Source organism: Neomonachus schauinslandi, chromosome 9 (assembly GCF_002201575.2).
Source record: "Neomonachus schauinslandi chromosome 9, ASM220157v2, whole genome shotgun sequence".
In the NCBI taxonomy this organism is placed as follows: Eukaryota; Metazoa; Chordata; class Mammalia; order Carnivora; family Phocidae; genus Neomonachus; species Neomonachus schauinslandi.
Window position 1 is genome coordinate 1,836,900 of NC_058411.1, and position 21,249 is coordinate 1,858,148.

The 21,249-nt window shown below is 60.1% G+C and overlaps 3 protein-coding genes across 6 annotated transcripts in view; 2 read left to right on the top strand and 1 right to left on the bottom strand.

Annotated features, from left to right (window-relative positions):
- PPP1R13B (protein phosphatase 1 regulatory subunit 13B) overlaps positions 1 to 906 on the top strand; it is a 54,301-nt gene extending 53,395 nt beyond the window's left edge. For both annotated transcript variants that reach the window (XM_021679881.2, XM_021679882.2), the window contains exon 16: positions 173 to 906. In XM_021679881.2, the coding sequence (XP_021535556.1) occupies positions 173 to 214 (42 nt within the window). In that variant the 3' untranslated portion in view covers positions 215 to 906. The remainder of the gene's footprint in view (positions 1 to 172) is intronic.
- A 491-nt stretch (positions 907 to 1,397) lies between these two features.
- ZFYVE21 (zinc finger FYVE-type containing 21) lies at positions 1,398 to 14,244 on the bottom strand. Of its 2 annotated transcripts, XM_021679713.1 has the most exons (8): positions 14,059 to 14,244; positions 5,995 to 6,045; positions 5,489 to 5,657; positions 4,924 to 4,999; positions 4,749 to 4,840; positions 4,118 to 4,171; positions 2,192 to 2,334; positions 1,398 to 2,017 (listed from the first exon to the last, which is right to left on the bottom strand). In XM_021679713.1, the coding sequence occupies exons 1-8, from the start codon at positions 14,194 to 14,196 to the stop codon at positions 1,982 to 1,984; spliced, it is 759 nt and encodes a 252-aa protein (XP_021535388.1). In that variant the 5' UTR covers positions 14,197 to 14,244; the 3' UTR covers positions 1,398 to 1,981. The 2 variants fall into 2 exon arrangements, with proteins under 2 accessions (XP_021535388.1, XP_021535387.1); XM_021679712.2 differs by lacking the exon at positions 4,118 to 4,171 and having other exon boundaries at positions 14,059 to 14,227.
- Positions 14,245 to 18,092: 3,848 nt separating this feature from the next.
- Positions 18,093 to 21,249, top strand: part of XRCC3 (X-ray repair cross complementing 3) — a 10,830-nt gene continuing 7,673 nt past the window's right edge. For both annotated transcript variants that reach the window (XM_044917746.1, XM_044917745.1), the window contains exons 1-3: positions 18,093 to 18,260; positions 20,075 to 20,212; positions 20,507 to 20,719. In XM_044917746.1, the coding sequence (XP_044773681.1) occupies positions 18,206 to 18,260; positions 20,075 to 20,212; positions 20,507 to 20,719 (406 nt within the window). In that variant the 5' untranslated portion in view covers positions 18,093 to 18,205. The remainder of the gene's footprint in view (positions 18,261 to 20,074; positions 20,213 to 20,506; positions 20,720 to 21,249) is intronic.

Consider the following 21,249-nt stretch of genomic DNA (forward strand, 5'->3'; position numbering starts at 1 on the left):
CTAGGAGAGGCTGTCCTGCAGTGGGGTACGACTCGTAGAGGGAGTTGGGACCTCAGATGGTGGGTGGCTGCCGAGTGTCAGCCTGACAGGGCAGCCAGCTGTGTGGCCCTCTGGGCGCCCCTTCCGTTCAGCATGCCGTGTCCTCGTCCTGACTGTTCCCATTGCTTCCCAGTTGTATCCACGGATCAAACCCCGACAGCGAACGCTAGCCTGAACTTCCCTTTGGAGCACTGCACGGGCTTGCCAGCCGAGGAGCCACCAGAGAGACCGCTGTTTCTCCAGAAAAGCTGAAGCTAGACATGGTTTATAATGGTGCTCACTTCAGCAGACAGCATCCACAATGTGAAATTCCTGCAGTTTCTAGGTGAGGCCCTTTCTTCAGTTTGCCCATAACTGGGAGAGGTACTTTTGCCTCCAAGAAGACTGAATTTTGCCAATTACTGTAAATCCAAATAAATATCCAGCTTTCTAAACAATTGTCCCTGTTGCCAGTAAGAATCCCTGAAATTTCCCTGGTTGGTTGCCAATGAAGACGAACCCTCTTACTGACTTGGCCCCAAGGCCGTCCCTCGTTCTCGATGTCACCCCCACCCCAACACTGAAAACTTGCAACCGCAGTCAGGTGTGCCCCCTGCTCGAGCCCACCCTGTCACTGGAAGTCCTGGCACCCCACCGCCCTTCCCACCCTCACCACGTGCATCTCTTCCTTCCCCTACCAAAGGGGCCTCTGTATGGAAACTTCTGTCAGTGGTGGTGCTTGGTGCGTGTGTCCCGGGCATTGGTGTAGGTCACCTACATAAAGGCTGGTGGTGCTGGGCTGGACCAGCACAGTGCAGGCGCCGGGGCCCTTAATCAGGAGCCTCCAGCCAGCACCCTGCCTTCCCTGCAGCCTCTTGCTGCTCAGGTGGGCCGGGGGGGGGGCAGATGGGGGGGGGTGCCTGCTCAGGAGGGCGGGGGCCAGCCATGATGCAGTAACCTTTGCCCAGTCCAGACTCAAGTTTGAACTGTACGTACAGGCTTTTCTATACCAAAAGTATTTTTTGACTAGACCATTCAAAACTACCAGAATGATACTGGAAAATTTTTTTTCTCATTAAAAGCCAGGACTTTAGGCTTTATTTTCCATGTAGGAGTCCTGTGTATAATTTATGTATGAACCCGCTGCTGTAGCTAGTCACCTTCAAGCTTTGATTGTACACAGTGTGGTGACGACACGCGAGCGCCCCCACGGACGGCCTCTGGTGCCGGTGGCCCCCCGCTGCGCCCTGTAAACGTGCACAATAAACCGCTGTCTCTCACCGGCGGCTGTGAGTCTTGTGTTTTGGAGCCAGAACAGAGCTGCAGCATGAAAGCTCAGGGTTTTCTGGACACAGTGAGGCAGAACTGATCCGTATTTTCAAAATAGGTTTTAATCATAAGCTTTATATACAAATTGTTGTACAATTATTTTAATAAAGTGAAATAGTAAGTGAAAAGTACAAAAAGCAAAGCTGGCTCTTCCCCCTTAGTGAAGTATCAAAGGTTTGTTCGTAGCCCCAGATTAGCGATGCGGCAAGTGAACGGTCTATAAACGGGCTCGGGCAGATGGGAAAGTGGCGCCCTAGAGCCAGGCTCCCGCACACAGCAGGCCTGCGTTACCGCTGCCCAAGTCATCGCGGTGCAAGAGTGAACACTGAGGGGCCAGAACCTTCTAGTAAACCTGGGCATCCATAAAAACGTGGTTTAAGTTATGCTAAAAATAGTTTAGCAGTAGTGTAATGCAATCTCTCCCACCTCCAGTTAAGTATCAAGACAATATACCAACTCCAAAGCCTGACGCTGTTTAGAGCATTAATAAACTGTGCATATTGCACTGGATAAGCAAGCACTTCTGTTTCTCCAAACACTTGAATTGCATTTCCCAGCACGTGTAGGGTTAGTTGCCTGTGCGTGCGGACAGCAGGCTCCGCGGTTCCATGTTGACGGTCCGTCCTGCGCGGAGTTACTGGTCCCGTGACTCGTAGAGGAGCTTGGTGGCCTAGAACGTGACCAGAGAGGCGTGCTTGGTCCTGTGCCTGGTGGGAGCTGGCATGGGCACCCCCTCCCCGGAGGGCAGGGCTTCCTCTGGGAAAAGTGGGCCTGCACGCGAAGCAGAAGGGGCCAGGCCCCCCCACCCCACCCCGCACATCCCTGCCCGCCTCAGCCCAGCTACCTTGTGCATGGCCGCCAGCCACGCTGTCGACTGCCTCCTGCTGGCATTTGCGTCCTCCCCCGCCGTCAGCCTCAGCTGGGTCATGCCCTCCGCCCCTGGTGCTGCGTACTGCAGGGACATGCCTGTGGCCCGTGCGCTGCCCCCTGGAGGAGGGAGACGAGGTCAGAAGGCCCACGGGGACCCCAAGCACCCAGGATTCCACCTGCCCTCCCACCCCTCACGCTGGTGCCGGAGGCCGGGGCGCAGGGGCCTGTGCTCCAGAGGCCTTCTGGTGGATGACCCCAAATTCACAGGGTGGGAGAGGAAGTCTCCTGGCCTGGCCCTCAAGGGCCCGGGCCACACCGTGCCGGATCACTGAGCCGAGTGAGACGAACACGGCTGCGACACCCAGTCCCCCGTGGGGACGCCTGCGCTCAGGCCGGCCGGCTCCGTGTGCACACCAATCCCACCCACCTGCAGCCAGAGCGCAGGGCCTGCCTGGGGCACACGGGCCATCACTCCGGCCTCGCAGCCATCCCGCCGCTGGGGACGGAGAGTGCGAGCAAGGCCCAGCAGAGACGTGCCGACACCCCACCCGCACGCGTGAGTGCCTGCAAACATGCCATGGGGGGGAGCGGCCCTCTTGAGGCCAGGGCCAGCCGCTCGAGAACCCACCGCTCACGAACAGGCCGGCGCTCTCCGTCACGACTAGTTGGAGAAGTCCGCGCAGACCAAGCCTCACGGTGAAGTCCACCTACAGCTTTCCTACTTTGTGACTTCAGGATGAAAACTCCATTTTGAGCAGGGATCCACCTCATGGAAGATTCCTTCCATCAGACACTGATCTCGGAGTCAAACCTGAGAGCCTGCCTCTCCCCCAGACCCGTGGACCGTGGACGGCAGCTGCGGACAGGGCCTGGCCACCGTACGACGGCAACGGTGAAGTGCTGTCCCATCTGAGGCCAGGGAGGCCACGTTCCTTCTGTGCGTGTCGCCAGGGTGGTCCCTGACCAGACGCCCTGCAGGAGTGCCCACTGCCCCTCGGGGGCACGCCAGCCACAGCTCCGCCCACCCCCCCGCTCTCGTGAGTGCGTTTAATCAGCGCACAGCCCGTCGCCTCTGGCCGCTTCTGCACTTCGTAAGCATCCAGGGAGCCAGCAAAGCCGACAACAGCGACTGCCTGGCAGCGCCTCGGACTGCCATCCGCTCAGAACAGTACCACCCCCGGGAAGACAGGGTTCTGGGCTTCCAAAGGTTCTAGAAAACCTCTGGCAGAGCAGGACTCACTGCACCCCAAAAAATGCCAGAAGGGGGTGTGCGGCACCAGAAGCCCCAGGGCCCTGCCAAGGAAGATGAGGCTTCACCAGGCCTGGGAGGGGCTCCGACCGGGTACGTTCCTGAGCCCCCTCCCGCCCCCGCTCCCTAACAGGAGGCAGGCAGAGGGGCACCTGGGCTGACCCCCAGCTTCTCCACGCCCTGCCCTTTGTACCTGGCTGTCTTCGACTCCCACCTGCCACAGGCAGCCGGTGTGCTGCCAACGCCACACCCTGCGCTTGGGGCACAGAGGCAGGGGAACGCTCCCCATCCAGGGACTCCCGACTGGAGCGCAGAGCTGGCCGAGGCTCCTGGAGGAGCCGAGCGAGCCTGGCTGTGAAGGCCCAGGGAAGTACTGGAGGGTGGCCGCCCACGGCGCCCCGCTGCCCCCGGACTCGGCCAGCTTGGGGCCGGCAGTTGCTGACGCACAGCTCTGAAACACTGGGTAAAGCTGCCCCCGTTGGGATTGAGAAACAGAGCAGATAAACTCCATTTCTGCTGCCAGGATACTTCCAGTCATGCTGCTTATACCCACGTCTTATGCCCAACCTCCTTCAAATCAACCGAACAAGTGAGTACTTCAGAGCCGCGGCGCGGCAGGCGGGGGAGAGCGGCGCATAGCGTGTGGCTGACCTTCGGAGACGGGCTGGCTCCCCAGGAGGCTGGTGTAAGTGTGAGTGTCTTTTTCTACGTCAAGAAGGTAGGCAGGCAAGAGAGAAGAACAACCAAGAGCCAATCAGAAAACAGAAAGCGCAAAGGAATCAGTCACATGGACTTTTTTCAGCACACTCTGCACCACACAGAACACAGACTCTACTTCCACGGAAGGACAGCTACTAAAGCGCAGAAGCCGGGGTGGAAAGATCCAGACCTGGGGGAACTGCTCGGGAAGCTCACAAGGAAACACAAGGGGTCTCGTTTCCACAGACACCTGACAGGAGCACAAGGGCTGGTTCCCAGTGAGCCCCACTCAGAGCCGTCTGAGCACAGGGGAGATGCCAGCTGCACCAGGAGCTTTATCCTCGGTGTGAGGCCAACGACAGGACAGAAGAGCTTTTCTGTGGCACATTCGGGAAATTCTTCATTGTTGGACGTATTCAGCCCCGTTTACCTGGCAGGTTCCTGAAGACACTTACTAAATACAAGCCCAAGAGGACAACGGGCAGGCCCCTCAGAGACCCGAGACCCCGTCCTCCAGGCCGCGGCATCCTCTCCAGAGGTCTCCCCCCCTCCCCCCCACTGGCACCAAACCTCCTGCACTTACCCCCAGGGGGGAAGCCTTCTGTGAGGATCTGCACGGTGGAAATGCGTGCAATTTCAATCTCGTAGCGGCTGTCCCCTTCCAGAAGCAGGAACCTAGGGAACACAGCAGCCACAGCACATCACCCCAGGGTCGAAGGGACAAAGCTGTCTGTGCCGGGCAGCACTCTGTCTCTTACCTCTGGTTGTTGGAGAGACGGCAAACCATTGCTTCTGGTTTCTCGGCGTCTCCAAGAGTTACGAGGAAGGTGGCTCCTGGGGATAGAAGAACAGACCTGAGAACACAGCAGCCCCTCTCACGCCTCACCCTCCCTGGCCCGGCAAGGCCAGCTCCCAGGGGGACGCGCCCCCAGGACGAAGTGAATCCAAGCGAGATCAGGGCCGTGGCTGCGCCCACGGGTCCACCCGGTGGGGCGGCAAGGCCGTGACGGAGGAAGAGCAGAAGGCGCCGCTGTCGGGAGAGGCTCTGTGCACCCTGAAAGCTCTAGGACCTTCCGTCCTTCCCTGAGAGGCCCTGGGGGCTCCATCCCGAAGGCCCTGAGCCAAGAGCACAGAGTCCTCCACCCACAGGCTCCAGAAGCAGCCAGGGCCGGACCAGAGCAGGGGAGAAGGCCCGCAGGCTGCCCCCGCCGAGCCGCACAGCAGGGCCCCGCGCGGGAGGGGGCTCGGAAGCCCCCGCGGGGAGCCGGACAGGCGGGGACCAAGCTCTCACGGGCCAGTGGCGCCCAGGCGGCCCAGGCTTACCGCTCAGGAGCACCTTGAGCTGCTTGTCGTAGAACTCGGCCTCCCTGTGGGACACGAGCGCGCACTCGGCACACTGCCGCACGGGGTCCACGAAGCACATGCGCCGCAGCGGCACCTTCTGGCCACAGCACTTGTCACAGAAGCACTTCCCACACCGGCGGCAGTGGTGCTGCGGGGCAGGGGCGGCGGTGAGGAGGGGACCGAGGACGGGCGCCCCCCCCCCCCCCACCGCCGACACCGGCCCCGCCAAGGTCTTGGCCGTCAGAGGGATGCGGTCGCCGCGACGGCCGCACACACGGCAGGCCACCCCCCTCCTCGGGGGGCAAGACCCACGTGTGTGGCAGCGCCTGGCACGGTCACATGGGTGTGCAAGCTGCACGCGGACCCCGGGGCCGAGTCACGGTCTGCTCTCCTCAGGCGGTCGCCAGGACAAACCGGGTGCACCCCCCCACCCCGGAAGGGGCTCAGTGCTGGCCTGGGCCCCCCGCCCGATGGCCCCAGCTCACCTTTCTGGTGAGAAAGTCAAACTTGGCATCACACTGCATACATCTCGGGCACTAGCACGGAAGACAAGCAAGTATCAGGACCCAGCTCTGAGCGCAGCTGGGACGCGGGGTGGCCTCCAATGGGCCAGAGACAGGGTGGCGGGCTCGGCCACGGCTCGGGAGGCCCACAGGCCGGGTGGCCCCCCCCCAGCCCCATGCCGTGGGGGTCGGGGTGGGGAGGGCACCACTGGCACAGCCTGAGCAGCCCCAAGCAAGGAATGGCTTAGATGGCTTCTCAGGGACCCTGGGGCACGCTCGGGCCACGGGCAGGGGTCAGAGCCCGAACGGCCAGGCTGGGGCTGTCCTGGTGCTGGAAGCAAAGATCCGAGTCATACAAGGACCACGACACTGCACAGCAGGAATTCGAGCACCCCGCTGTACACATCGAGGAAAGTGAGGCAAGGCGGCTAAGTGGGGGGAGGCCCAGCCAGCAACGGCCCACACACAGGACACTGCCAGGCCCGGAAATGCTCTCGAATGCTCCTCGGAGTAAGGAACCAGAGGGAAGGGCAGCGGCCAGGCCGGGGCGCAGGCGGCTGGCCTCACGGGGATGGCACCCCAGAAGTGCAGAGACTAGGGCGCTGGGCATCGGGGGGAGGCCTCTGTCCCCCAAGCGCTCTCGGAACAGACAGCCCTGCGAGTGGCCCTGCTTCCGGCACTGAGGACAAGAGACGAGTTCAGACCTCTTCACTAACACAAGCTAAGAATTGGTTCAGATTTTGCCAGAAGCACCGAAGGGCTGTCCCGGCACTGATGGCAGCTCAGCTTCCCACGGTGGGAAAGCTGCTCCTGGACCCAAATGGAGCTTTAGCCCAATTCAGCAACAGGGAAACTGCCCCCCACAACCCCGCCCAGGCAGGGAGGAGGGCTTCTGATCGGGATCTGGTTCAGGGGAGAGCCAGTCCTGCCCCGCTGGGCCTCCCCTCATCCCCACCGACCTTCTTCACTCTGGTCAGCTGGGGCACGGGCCAGCCCGCGCCGCCCCCAGGCTGGGTTCCGCCCATCTCCCCCCGCTCTGTGCATCCCCCTCTGGGCCTCAGCCTCCCCCAAGGCGGCTCCATGAGTTGGGCAAGCGGGGAGCTGAGGAGATTCGAGTTAGGTGCCAAGTGCCCACTAGTCCAGCGCCGTGCAGATGGTCCTGGAGGAGGCCCGGGCCCCCGTCCTTCCTCGCTGGAGGGCCCTTCCAGACACCACGCTGCAGCCAGAGCCCTGGCACTGGGAGTGGTGTCTAAGTTTTCCGAGATCCCGTGGCTCACATTTTCCTTTTTCCTCTCTGCTCGTAAGCTGCTTTCTGGACTGGGACACAGGTCTTGGCCCACCTTGGCCTTCCAGAACCATCTATAGAGTCCCCCAGTGGCTCTGAGTGTGAGCTGGCTGCTCACTGCGCCCTTGCTGCTTCCGCACACCCCCTGCCACTGCCTCTCCCTTCTGGGAGTTCTGGAACGCCGCCTGTGTTTGGCACTCGGGCCTCTGCACTGTGGCAGGGCGCCAGGCTGTGTGTGACCCCCCCGCAATGCCAGCCACAGACACACCAGAGAAAGCCTCCACCCAGGGCGAGGCCAGTGCACAGGGGAAAGCTTGCCTGCTGCCCCGGCTCTGGCGCCTCCTGGGGCCTCTCATGCTGCCCCTCCCGCGCCCCCTCTCCCTCTCCACCAACAAAGACGGTCTCGCATCTCATGCCTACTGTGAGGCTGCGGTGTTTGGGCAAGTTGAAGACCAACTTTTTTTTTTTTTTAATCAACACGTATTATTTGTTCCAGAGGTACAGGTCTGTGATTCAACAGTCTTGCACAATTCACAGTGCTCACCGTAGCACATACCCTCCCCAACGTCCTTCACCCAGTTACCCCATCCCTCTCACCCCCCTCCACTCCAGCAACCCTCAGTTTGTCTCCCGAGATTAAGAGTCTCTTATGGTTTATCTCACTCTCCGATTTCGTCTTGTTTCATTTTTCCCTCCCTTCCCCATGATCCTCTGTCTTTCTCAAATTCCACATATCCATGAGATCACATGATAATTATCTTTCTCTGATTGACTTATTTTGCTCAGCATAATACCCTCTAGTTCCATCCACGTCGTTGCAAATGGCAAGATCTCATTTTTGATGGCTGAGTAATATTCCATTGTGTGTGTGTGTGTGTGTATCACATCTTCTTTATCCATTCATCTGTCGATAGATGACATCTTGGCTCTTTCCACAGTTTGGCTATTGTGGACATTGCTGCTACAAACGTTGGGGTGCATGTGCCCCTTCGGATCACTACATGTGTATCTTTGGGGTAAATACCCAGCAGTGCAATTGCTGGGTCACATGGTAGCTCTATTTTCAACTTTTTGAGGAACCTCCATACTTTCCCAGAGTGGCCGCACCAGCTTGCATTCTCACCAACAGTGTAGGAAGGTTCCCCTTTCTCCGCATCCCCACCAACATGTCGTTTCCGGACTTGTTAATTTTAGCCATTCTGACCGGTGTGAGGTGGTATCTCATTGAGGTTTTGATTTGGATTTCCCTGATGCCAAGCGATTGTTGAGCACTTTTTCGTGGGTCTGTTGGCCATTTGGATGGAAAACCGGAGCCAAAGGCAGACGCTTAACCCAGGCGCCCCAGAAGACCGACTTTTAAACATAAGACCACATCCAGAATTTAAAACGTGCTCCCTTAACAATGTAAGTGATACGGAAGTTTATTACTCTAAATAAGCAATGAGGGGATTCAGAAAACTGACAAGATTTTTAAACAAGGTAATTTGCTGATCGTGTAACAGAAAAGACACTTTTACAATTATCAACAGAGCAATTTAAAGAGAATGAAATAAAGCAACACGCAAAGAGACTAAAGTACGGCCAAAGAACAGATAGCCTGCCTGAGAAACTGTCCCCAGAGCAAACAAACACGACAGGCACAGCCGGGCCCCGCAGCCGTGAGACTGGAACTAGACCGAGTGACTCAAAGGCCCGGGGTCACGGACGAGGCCCCACAGCCCAGACCCCAGGTGCGGCCCGCCACCTGCACCCTATGCCTGAGACCCCCCGCACGCCCAGGCTGTGTGGTCCCCGCCAGGGTGGGAGGGGGCTGAGGTTCCAACATGCAGGATCTCCAGGGCCAACGGAGTCAGGGCAGGCCCCCCACAAGGGACCTCGGGAGCTCCATGAGGGAGGGTCCCGCACGTGGTGCACACAGACCCATCTGCTGCCTGAGCCTCTGCACAGGCTGCTGGGCAGACAGAGGCCGCCCCCCGGGGCCCCCCGGGGACTAACTCCTTGAGAAAAGGAGGCTCCAGCCTAGCCTCTCGGGGCCCCGCGCTCACTTCACAGGCCTCTCGCCCGGCGGACGGGATGGAGGAAGCTGGTGGCAAGGGGTGGCCTCTGGAGGGTGCGCTGGGCACCACGGAGGATGGGGCGGCTGGGGCCGGAATTTGCAGCCCCGCACACGCTCCCCTGGCCTCCGACTCCTGGCTGGTTCAGTAACCCCGCGGTGGATGCGGGAGCTGAGACCGGCCCAGGGCCACAGAACAGAAGCACCTCGGGAACTCCAGGCTCCCCCGACCCGCAGCCGAGAGAAGTCTGCTGCCCAACCCTCACACAAGGAGCCCCCCAAAGGTGCCCGGGGCAACTCCAGAACCAGCCCCAGCCCCAGAGGACAGCTGACAGAGGGTCTCCCCTCAACATCAAAACAGAAAATACAGAGTTTGAAGCGTTTAAAGGAAGGTCAAAAAAGGTTACTAAAAGAAAAGCCTGAGGAGCCCTGTGCCCCCTCCCTGGGGGCTGGGGGACCCCCACGCTCCACGCCCCGTGACACCCCCCCCTTCCCCCGCAGCGCTGCCGACGGTGCTCCCTGGCTGGCTGGCACCAAGACCCCTCAGACCCTCATATGCCACCGTGTCTTAAGTTCCTCAGATGCAAACAGATCCTGAAAATAAAATTTAAAAGTGTTTGTATTAATATATCTTTATTGAAAGATAATCCTTGGGCGCCTGGGTGGCTCAGTCGGTTAAGCGACTGCCTTCGGCTCAGGTCATGATCCCGGAGTCCCGGGATCGAGTCCCGCATCAGGCTCCCTGCTTGGCGAGGAGCCTGCTTCTCCCTCTGACCCTCCCCCCTCTCATGTACTCTCTCTCTCTCTCATTCTCGCTCTCTCAAATAAATAAATCTTTAAAAAAAAAAAAAAAAGAAAGAAAGATAATCCTTTCTAGGGGCACCTGGCTGGCTCAGCGGGAAGAGCGTGCGCGATCTCGATCTTGGGGTCATGGATTTGAGCCCCATGCTGCATGTAGACATTGCTTAAAAAATAAAATCTTTAATTAAAAAAAAAAAATAATCCCTTCTAAAGAGTAAAAGCATAATTCCTAAAATATAAACTGACCTGTTCAAAGATTTAACTGCTTAATTAACAAGGGAACCAATAAACTGTTAAAAACCCCGCTCAAAGGGGTGGGGGGAAGACCACGTGACGGCACCGGGAACAAGATGATGTGGCTGAAGAGGCAAAATGGTGGGTGTCACAGGAGACGAGCACGCCCCCGCAGGACAGAGCCCGTCTGTGTCCCCTACCCAGACCCCCGTCGCCATTGGTTCCTGAAAAAGACGCAGAGCCTAGGGACAGAAGTGCGCCCGGGGAAGAAGCGCTGCCACGGCCCACGGCCCACGCCCAGGGGCCCTCCACTGTGGCATTTCCGTGAGCCAAGAGCAGAGGGGTCCTGGGGGGTGGGAGGCAGGGTGCCCCCTGGGGTCCTGGAGAGCAAGTGTGGAACCCCACCACCACCTTGACTGTGCTGGGAAAGTTTCTGCTGAGAACCCCTTGCCATGTGACTTAGATGACTCAGTTGCCCCCAATCACCGGTGACAAGGCTGGACACAGACCCCAAATTCATTCCATTCTTCACCCTGTTCTTGACTGGCTGACCTGTTTGTCTGGGCTCATGGATGGGAACAGAATGCCCATTAACCGCACTTGGTCCATCCTTCAGGCCCGTAGATGACGACCCACCCTCAGCCTGAGACAGGCAGACCCAGGGTGATGCGTCCCCTGACGTCAGGTCACACTACCCACGCCTCCAAGTGCGGCTCTGCCTGCGCCAGCGCCTTCTCCCCTCCCACCCGGGGTCCCTCCCCCCATAAAGCAAGCCTGTCCCCGCCTGGCCTCAGAGACCCTGGCAGACCCCAAGGTCTCCCTCCTGCAGCCACGGCTCCTTCCCTGGCCGGCAGTGACCCCATCCAATATGATCTCTCCTAACTCAGGGTTTGTTTCTTTGACACACTTGTGCTCTCCTCCCAATTCTGTGTCTACAGAGTATCCAAGTGTCAAAATGCCAAGTGCCATCATCGTTGGTTACACCCAGTGCTGAAGATGCGAAGCAGGGGGGGGGGGGGTGCAAGATGCAGAGTTTTTAAGGGTAAAACTCAGTATCTCCATCTACTTGTGCCAAGTTCCTCCGGCCCCATGCCCAGTGAGCCCACCGCAAGCCCACTCTCCACCATCATTCACACAACCCTGAGACAACTGCCAGGCTTCCTGCCAACTTGCCCAGCTCCGGCCTCCATCCACGTCCCACCACCGCCTCCGCGACCCACAAGCCCCTAGGGAGCAGACTGCTACTCCTCGGTGTTTAGCGAGTGCTCTTTTGCAGGAACCCCTCTGGGAAGCGGAGGGCGACAGACCATCTCTCTGTGCGTGCATGCGTACACACACTCCCCCCGGCCCCAAATTTTCAACTTTTAAGGGATGTCCTTGCAGGCCCAAGCTAACCGCCTGGCACAAGGTCAGGCAGGTGGTAAGTCCACAACAGATGTGGAAGGGGCGGGCCTCAGGGTGACCCAGTGGGAAACAGAGTCACCATGACACTCGGAGGACCACCCACAAACACGTCAATCACCCTGGCAAAGGGCAAGAAGTGGGTGGAAGCGGAGGGTCTACGGGACACCCTCCTGCCACGTCTATCCAATTCTGAATCCCCTCCCCCATTCCAAACCACCACGAATAAACAAACCTGTTCCTCACCGCCGGCATCGCACGCTTGCTTCTCGCCGGCACACAAAGGTCCCCGTGTCCCAGAAGCGCCGCGGGCAGCGCGCAGCAGGAGCCTTCCGCGGCAGCGCCAGGCTAGTGGCCCACGAGCTGCCGCCGCACCCTTCCCCGGGGCTTCCGGAGGCTCCGAGCCCACACCGCCCCCTGCCAAGTTTCTTTTCCTCCAGGACACTCCCGGCTACGGTCTGGACTCTGGGACCATGCCCCAGTAGATTTCAAACTCTACTTCCCGGACCTCAGACGAGTCCCCCGCCGCGCTCCCCTCCCCTGCGCCCACTGGAGGGCCTCCAGGGCCTGGCCTGGCTCTTCGATCGCGAGTGAGAATCCTGCCAAATGGGGACGCTCTGGAGCGACGCCCGCCACCCTTCCAGCTTGGGAACGAATCTCCTGCTGAAGCAGGGACACCTCCCGGGCACCAGCATTTCCACCCAGCTGCACCAGCACTCCGCGAGAGTTCCAGACCCCTCTCATTGCTTGGTGGTCAGCAGGGGCCATGATGGAAAAATGCTGCCCCCCACTCCGCACCTGTGTGACACATGGGCGACCACCCGGTGATCTGGCCACACATGACGTGCCCACAGGTGCAGAGCCAGGGCCGTCAGCGGGTCACGGCCGCCCCTCCCCACTGCGGAAGAGAGTCGGTCACCTGCCTGTCTCCACCTCGAGCTGTGCGACTTTGACTTCTCTGACTGCAGTAACTTGTGCCAGGCTCCTCAAGAGGCCTGTAAGGGACTCTATGACACGTACTCGTATGACAACGAGAGACTCGATACTTCTATCTTTCCACAGCACTAACCAAGGAGGCCCTGAGAGCAAAGGTACAGGCTGTTCAGAGTAGGAGCACCAGGGGTAAAACTACAGAAAAGAAAGAGGTCACACAGGGCAACAAGGGACCGAGGCCAGGGAGGGCCATGGCTTGGCCACTGACCTCCAGGCTGGCCCCTCCTCCCCGCTGCCCTGCACCCGGCCCCTCCCCAGCTTCTGGGCGCCTGCCCGCCTCCCCCACCACACACCTGATTTCACTCCTCTGCTGAAACCCTGTGGCCGAAACTGCGATTCTCAGGGAGGGAGGGAGGCTGATCAGACCAGGAGGTGCTCGTCACTTAAAGCACTTTCAACAATCATGGGTTGCTAACTTCTTTCAGACGGTTTTGATTTACAGGAATGCATGGACTTCTGTCCCTCGGCCTCCGGTAACAGAATTGCTGGCTTATGGTCACAGAAGGGCCTTCTGAAGGTGCCGCACTCACCCCGCCAACAGGGACAGCTCAGCGCCTCCCCCAGCCTCACCCCTCCGGCCACAGCTGCTCGAGCCTCTCCAAGCAGGTGCGGTTCCCCAACCAGGACGCCCTCCTTACTGTCCATCCGGAGCCTCCTGCTCCAACCCAGCACTTCGCTCGCACCACGCAAGGGCCGCCCCCCAGACCTCGCGGGGTCCGCTCCGCCGTTCCCCCCATGGGGCAGGGGCTCCACTCAGCAGCTCAACCAATGGAAGTGGAATTCCCACATGACCTCGCAGGTGGGCAGAGCCCGGGCCAAGCGGGTGGGACTGTCCGTCCGGGGTGCACTTCGCGCGGGGGGTGGGCGGGCCCGGGCGCCCCGAGAGAGAACCAGGCAGAGGGCACAGTGCCCAAGGCCCCGGAAGGGCTGGAGCGCGGGCGACTGGAGCCCGGGGTACCGAGGGCAGCCGGGGGGGCCCCGGAAGGGCAGCAGGAGCCAGCCGAATCGGTTCGGGGTACAAGGACGCTAACGGGGGTCCCGAGCGCGGATGCGCGTCCCGGGATCCCGAGGCAAGGACGGGGGCCCCTTGGCCTCCGACGGGATCTCGGGACACTAACGGGAGTGCCGGGCGCAGACGAGGGGTGTCAGGCGAGCGGGGCGCGTACAGGGGTCCCTCGGGCTCGGAAGGGGGTCCCGGAGCGCGGAGAGGGTGCCGGGGGTCTCGGGCGAGCGGGGCGCGGAGGGGGAGGCGGGAAGCTGGCGGGCGGCGGCGACCTACCTCCTTGTCTGGGACCCACTGCGGCTCCTCCAGGCCGAAGGGGCTGCCAAAGGCGCGGTGCTCGGGCACCATGCGCAGGCCGCTGGGGGAGCGCACCAGCTTCTTGGCATCGCGGCGCGCGGCCACCTCGGAGGACATGACGCCGCCTCGGCGCTCGCCAGCCGCCCGGACCCTGGTCCCGCCAGGAGCCCCGCCCTGCCCGCGTGGATGACAGGGGCCGCGTCCAATCGTCACGCCCGGCTCGGAGAGCGGGCCAATCGACGCCCGGGATCCGCCCCATCGCTGCGCTTTTCCCAATTCGCGCAAGGGCACCTCCCCGGCCACCCTGCGGTCGGTCACCAATCGGCAGTGAGGACGCGCTCAGGCACGCCCCGTCTCCTGGGGACGATTGAGACTTTGGATTGGTCAGTTAGTCTGCGACGTAGCGCTGCTTCCTCTCTGATTGGCAAATCCGGTGCGGGACGCCCGGCTCTCATTGGAAAGGGAGGTTGCGAGGGGCGGGGCAGCGCGAGGCGGCGAACGGAGCGCGCGCGCGGTGAGAGTGGTGGGCCGCGGGGGCGCGGCGCGGGGTGGGCGCGCGGTGAGCTGGGGCGCGGCGCGGGGTGGGCGCGCGGTGAGCTGGGCTCCGGCGGGGTCGCGGGTCGTCCGTACAGTCCACGCCCGCGGGCGGGAGGAGGGGACAGCCGGAGCCTAGGCCCTGGCGGGGTTCTGGCAGCTCGGGAGCCGGGGTGCGGAGGCCCGTCCTGGGGGTGGCCACCCGCAGAGACCCAAGCAGGCCTGCGGGTTGCAGGGCCAGTTAGGGTGACGGCGGCAGTCTGGGGACCGTGGGGTGAAAGGTGAACGAGGGCCGCACGAAGGTGGGGCGTTCCGAGGTGGGGGGCGTCCAGGTGGACCGCCGTGGAGATGGGGCGCGTCGCGGAAGAGAAGGTGCGCTGGGTCGTCCCGTGGGTCTGCTGGACCTCCGGGTCTGCAGGAGTCGCTGGCGAGAATGGGGCAAGGCGGTGCAGGGCCTGGAAAGGGAAGGGGTCCCCGGAGAGGACAGGGTCCTGAGAAGGGCCGCGGACCCAGGAGGCCAGGCCGGCCCGGGCAAGGCCCCCCCAGGTCACCGGGAGAAGCTCCCTACCAGCGGCCGTGGGATGAACCGGCGCTCATCACCCCCTCCGGGAGGGGAACCCGGAATAGATGGCCACCCTAGAGAACGGGTGGGCTGCTCCCACCGGGACTAGACACACACACACACTGCCCCCCCCCCCCCCCCCCCGCCCCAGGCAGGTCAGCCTCTGGATAACCGAGTTTTGCATTGTGGACACTGAACAGTTCCTGCTGGATTTGTTAACAGGCGTGCGGGCCGCAGAGCGCGGGGCGGGACCTGGATCCCCTGCGGGCTGTATGACCTGAGCTTGTCAGTAAGTGGCTGCACGGGTCCCTCTCCCGGTCAGCAAGGCGGGCTGGTAATCTTGCTCTCCTGAGGTCTGAGCGAGGCCGGATGTGGGAAGTGTGCTTAGAACCGGCCTGAGAGCGCGCTGGTGTCCCGGCACCCGGTGACTTCAGCGCAGGAGGACTGCGGCTGCACTGCCCTGCCTGAATTTAGCTCTGAGCTTGGCGAGAGAAGGTGGCCCTGTTCTGTGGGAGGTGAGGCCGGCCCGCCCCTCCCCGGTTACAGAGTCCGGCCCTGCCGTCTGGCGTGTGGGTGGCCGTGTGTGCTGCTGCCCAACCTGCAGCTGAAGTGGGATTCCAGTAACTCCTCCTCACAAGTTCATTAAAGCGGCTTGAAACGTGAGTCTTGCTGCCCAGAGTGAAGGTGGGCCAGTCCGTGCGGAGCTCCGAGCGTTCCGTGCGGCCTGGGTTAGCCGCCGGGGTCCCGAGGGAGTGTCCTGAAGCCAGAGACAGTGAGTCCCCCTCTGGCCTTCACTCCGGCAGGAACTGCTTCAAAGTCACGATCCTAATGGTTCATGCAAACCGTGGGTTCTCTCCGGTAGCTCTGTTCCACTCACCCAGTGGCATGTGATGGTCACTGTCCCTGGTAAACAGTAACCGAAATGCTCCAGGAAGCTGCCCCGGTCTGCAGCTCTGCGTGGGCACAGGGCCCGGAGGATGGCTGGCTCAGGCCCGAGCCCTCAGGGAGGCGGGGGGACAGGGCGCCCACCTGGAGGCTGTCTGTCCAGCCCCCGGGCCAGTGTCTGGTTTACGGGGGCTCCACCCGTGGTCCCTCTGCTTCCCGATGCCCTGTTCCTCCACCACGTAAACTTGAGGCACTGCACTCACCTGGCTTGTTTTCCTGCCCTCTGTCGAGCTGCTCCTCAGGATCCAAGTTTTGTATCCGGGGAGCTCCCGGAGGCGGCAGCCCCTTGCCAGCCTCCCTGGCTCCACACACACAGCCTGGGCAGCCTCAGCCAGAACCTCTCTCACCCGGCCGTCCGTCTTCACGACCGGACCCCAGCCCAGCCTGTTGGCTGCCTGTCGCATCAAGGCATGCCCCCGGGGCTTTCCACAGGTCCAGGGGAAGGACATACACACACACACACACACTTTCTCCAGAATTTGAAAACCGCAAGCTTGGTATTTCGTCCAGGTGTTCTGCTGACCTGGAAGTGGTTTTGGGTGGTGCCTCCCTGCGTCACCTCTTCCCGTTCTTGTCCTCAGGGCTCCTGAAGCTGAGCTCCCTGCCAAGCCAGGAGGGTGCGGCAGCTCCTTTGACAACTTACTACTTTTCCTGCAGATGATACTCTCTTTCGTATTTGCTTTCTGTCTTCAGGAATCTAACCTCACACCTTCCATACACTCAGGGTACCTTTTGGAGCTGGTCACAGTCCCCTTCGCCTCTCCCTGTGTGTGGCTGGCCCTGGGGCCCTGCGTTCAGGCGCCTCTTTCTAGCAGAGACCCAACCATCCTCCAGTGTGCGGTCCTGGTGGCCTCCGGGGGGCCAGGGTCTCTGCGTGTGTCCTCACCAGTGTCAGCAGCCCTGGCCTGGGAGCGCCTGCCACAGGCAGACGTGGGACCCGGAGTGTGAGCTCCTTCCTGCAGCGGCTGTCGTGATCCCGCGGTGCAGTCACACCTGGGCATCAGGCTCCGCAGCCACCCCAAACTGGTACTGTCAGTTCTGGGTGCCAGACCTGTTTCCCTGACCGGCCTGTGAATGGGACGGTGCGAGTGACCTGGTTCTCGAAGCGCCCAAATCAACCTGATGTTGTCCACATCATAACACTCGGAGCGCTGCAAGGGCAGGTGACCTTCCTCTCGGCGGAGGCCTTGCTGGTGGACGTCGGCACGGGGTTCAGCAGGCCAGCGTGTGGCTGCGGGCCTTGGCGTTCCTGCACCCACCCTGGTGCACCCCCAGCCCTGCTGATCTGGGGGGCTTGCTTCTGCGTGGCCCTGGGCTGAGTGGGGCAGCCAGCAGGGGTGGGGTTGGGCTCCTGTCCCGCGGCATTTAGGGCTCAGGCCAGGGAAGGGCTGCTGGTCAGGGGACAGGTGCGGGCTGCAGGGCAAAGATGGGACAGTCTCCACTGTCCTCTGCTGAAACAGCTTGGTAGTCAGGGAGGTTCCAACCCGCAAGCATCCTGCAAGATTCAAAACTCACTTTTCCCATTCTTGCCAGATCCTCCACGGAGACACACTTAGGGGAGATGAAACTGGAGAATGCAAAAGACACTTCATTCCCGCGAGCCCAGTGCGTGTGATCTCCAGCTGTCTGCGTCAGCCTCACCAAAGAGGCGGGTCGAGGCAGGGTGCTCATCTGGAAACCAGGTCCCCAGGCCAGGACTTGGGCCGGAGCACGTGCTCATTTTTAACCCTTTCTGCAGGGGACGGAATGGGCCTGCCTTGTGTAGCATGGGCCTTTAGAATGCAGGTGACCTGGGGGCACTTCTTCAAACACATCACTCTGTGGATTGGAATTCATGGTTTCTAAGTTACCGAATGGGGGCTCTAACAAAAGCATTGCCTTAGACTTACGTCAGTGGTTTTCCTGGTAAAGTCTCTCCTGCAACCTCGGGGCTGACGGTGAACCCCTGTCTCAAAGGGGACTGCATACCCAGGCCACCATCACTCTGCTGTGCTCGGCTCCTGGGCAGCTTGCAGTGACAGCAAGCACATTGGAATTTGTGTCCCTGAGAAGTTATTCGTCTTTGTGGTCAACCTTTTGGAAGAAATGGATTTGGATCAATTGGACCTGAATCCCAGAATTATTGCTGCAGTTAAGAAAGGTATATTTATTGATGTTTGGATCGAGTAGATATGTGAAATGTATGGATGTACATGTACACAATGCACGAAAAACAAGTTAACAGTATTGCCTGTCCAAGTCCTCCCCTTCCCCAAGACAACTGATCCTGATTAGAGACCCGTGCTGGAATGTGTTGCAGGTTTTTCGGTTGTGTGTGTGTGTGTGTGTGTGTGTTTCACTGAGCACTTTTTTAAAGTTCATTTTATTTTCATCAAAGGTAATACATGTTTATTGTCTAAAAAGTGAAAGGGAACTACTTACACCACTTATGATTTTATCAACTTCTTTTGTATTTACATCTGGGTTTCTAAATAATGTGCTTATGTTGCTGTGTTCAATTTGTCAATGTCAGGGATTACTCACAGAGTGGGTGTTACACTGATGAGGACTGGCTTGCTTGTGCCCCCACTTACTCCACTCCTCCTCCCACAGTTGGAACGCAGTTTGGGCCATTAGGGTTTTGACTGGGGACATGATGACTGCTGCTGAACTGGGAGGTTAAGATTGTTTTCTTTCTTGTCCCATCTTTGTTATTTTTCCCCAATGTTGTTAGTTGCCTCTTTTTTTCCAATGCTGTGTTTTCTGTGTATGTCTCACTGACTTTCCCCACATTGTCTAGTATGTCCATCAAGTACCAGTGCCTCATTTTTAAATGCTCAAAGGGTTGAACAGCTCACCCATTCTGTTTGTTTCCTGGTGCATCCATCCCCAGCTACCCTGCACCAGCTGGCATCCTGGGACTCCCTTCCATCTCCCCTGTCTCCTGGGGCATTTGATGGGGAAGCTTCAGCACTAGGATGCTTATTGATCATATAACATGGAATCCTAAGTACACATGGGGGCTGGTGCAGCAACATGGTGATGTCCTACATGGGGGCAGAGTCTTGAGGTCCTGTTCCTTCATCCTTGGCTCTTGGTTTTTTTCAGAGCCCATCAGTCGTTTTGCTTTGTTTTCCCTTTCATTCAGCCTGTCCATCTGTTTTAACTGGAGCATTCAGTGCATACATATTTAAGGGAATTCCTGATACATGTGGGGTTAAGTCTGCCTTATTATGCTGAGCTGTTTTTTGTATTTCTTTTTGTGGTGGTTTTCCATTTTTGGCTTCTGGATTGGTTGAATATATTTTTAGCAAATTTATTTTGTACTAGTTTGAAAGTAATGCATTTATCCAAGCCCAAAATTAATTTATCCACTCTCCTCCCCAAATACCAGACCTTTTGGACACATTAACTCTGTAACCCTCCCCACCTAGCTATTGCCCACTGGCATTGTAACCCTCATGCATTCTTTGCTGTTTGTCCCACTGGCCATCCCGCCCTCCCCACCATGCCAGCAGTCTGGTACAGCGGACGCTTGTTTGGAACCCAGCTCAGCTTTCCGTCCTGCACCCCTTCCCTCATGCATGGTCCTCAGCCTGCCCTGGAATCATCCTCTAGCCTTGCCTACGTGTAGGCCTGCCCGGCCACAGAAACCTCCTTTCTTGAGAGATGTTTCTGGGGTACGGAACTGGGTTGCATCCACTGCTCTGGGCACCTGGGAGAGGCCCCTCTCATCTCTGGCTCCTGCTACTGCAGCTGTGAGGTGGGGCTCCCCCAGGCCCCCTCCCTCCTCCTTGCTGTCATCACACTCTACCCAGGGGCTCCCAGAGCCTCGGGGAGTGGATGGATCAGGCCCCTGCCGCCGGGTCCCCAGCATTAGAAGACAGCATTCCGGAAAACACCTGTTGTCATCGTCGTGTTGCCTTGTGTTACCGTAGTCTGAACTTGCCCTGTAATTTATTTGTATAATTTCAGCCAAACTGAAATCAGTGAAGGAGGTTTTGCATTTTTCTGGACCAGACTTGCAGAGACTGACCCGCCTCCCCAGCCTCGATGTGCAGCACTTGCTGAGAACGGCCTCCTCACACCTGCAGGGGAGCCACGTCTGCACAGGTTCACACGGAGAGCGTCAGGATGGGGACCTGTCAGGTGGCGGGAGGGCATGGGGGCCCTCGCTTCCGAGAGTCCGCTCTTGGGCCAAAAGAGATGGGACCGAGCCAAGGGGCGCGGGAAGCAGGGGTGAGTTGGCAGTCAGAGCCCGGAGCCCCCAGGTGCCCACAGAGCACTGCAGCGGCCAGGACCGCCTCCTCCCTGCCGGCTGGCACCTCGTCCACCCACGTGACCGAGGTCACCTGTCCTTCCACCACGTGGTGCCTGACACCGCCCCCCCCCCCCCGCATTTCGCAGCGCTGCATCTGCACCAGCAGAACCAGAGGTTCCCCGCGCAGCACCAGCGCCTGAGCCTGGGCTGCCCCGTGCTCGACGGGCTTCTCCGCGGCGGCCTGCCCCTGGACGGCCTCACCGAGCTGGCCGGCCCCAGCTCCGCCGGCAAGACCCAGCTGGCGCTGCAGCTCTGCCTGACCGTGCAGTTCCCGCGGCGGCATGGAGGCCTGGAGGCCGGTGAGTGGCTACCCGAGGCGGGGGCAGAGTTGGGGGGGGCCTGCCCAGGAGTTGGGGGGGCCGGCAGTGCCGGGGCCACACTCCACGGAGGCTGCGCCAGACGTACCCACGGGATCTTCCCGGTTCCATCTTTCTCTTCACGTCTGCTGTCGATTCCGCCCCCGGGGGGGCAGGGTCCGAGGGCTGCCGCCTGTCCGCCTGTCCTCCTGTCCGCCTATCGGCCGTTGGAGCGGCCCGCCCACCTGCGCCTCCTCCCTGGTGACCCGCGGAGCCGCCTCCGGCGGAGCACAGAGTCGCCTCGAGGGCTGTGGGCCTGGCCCGAAAGTTCCTGCGACCTCGTCCACACACGACCTCGTCCACACACACACACACACGCTCACACCACCAGCCTGCACACGCGCTCGTACACACGCTCACACCACCAGCCTGCACACACGCGCTCGTACACACGCTCACACCACCAGCCTGCACACACGCGCTCGTACACACGCCCACACCACCAGCCTGCACACACGCGCTCGTGCACACGC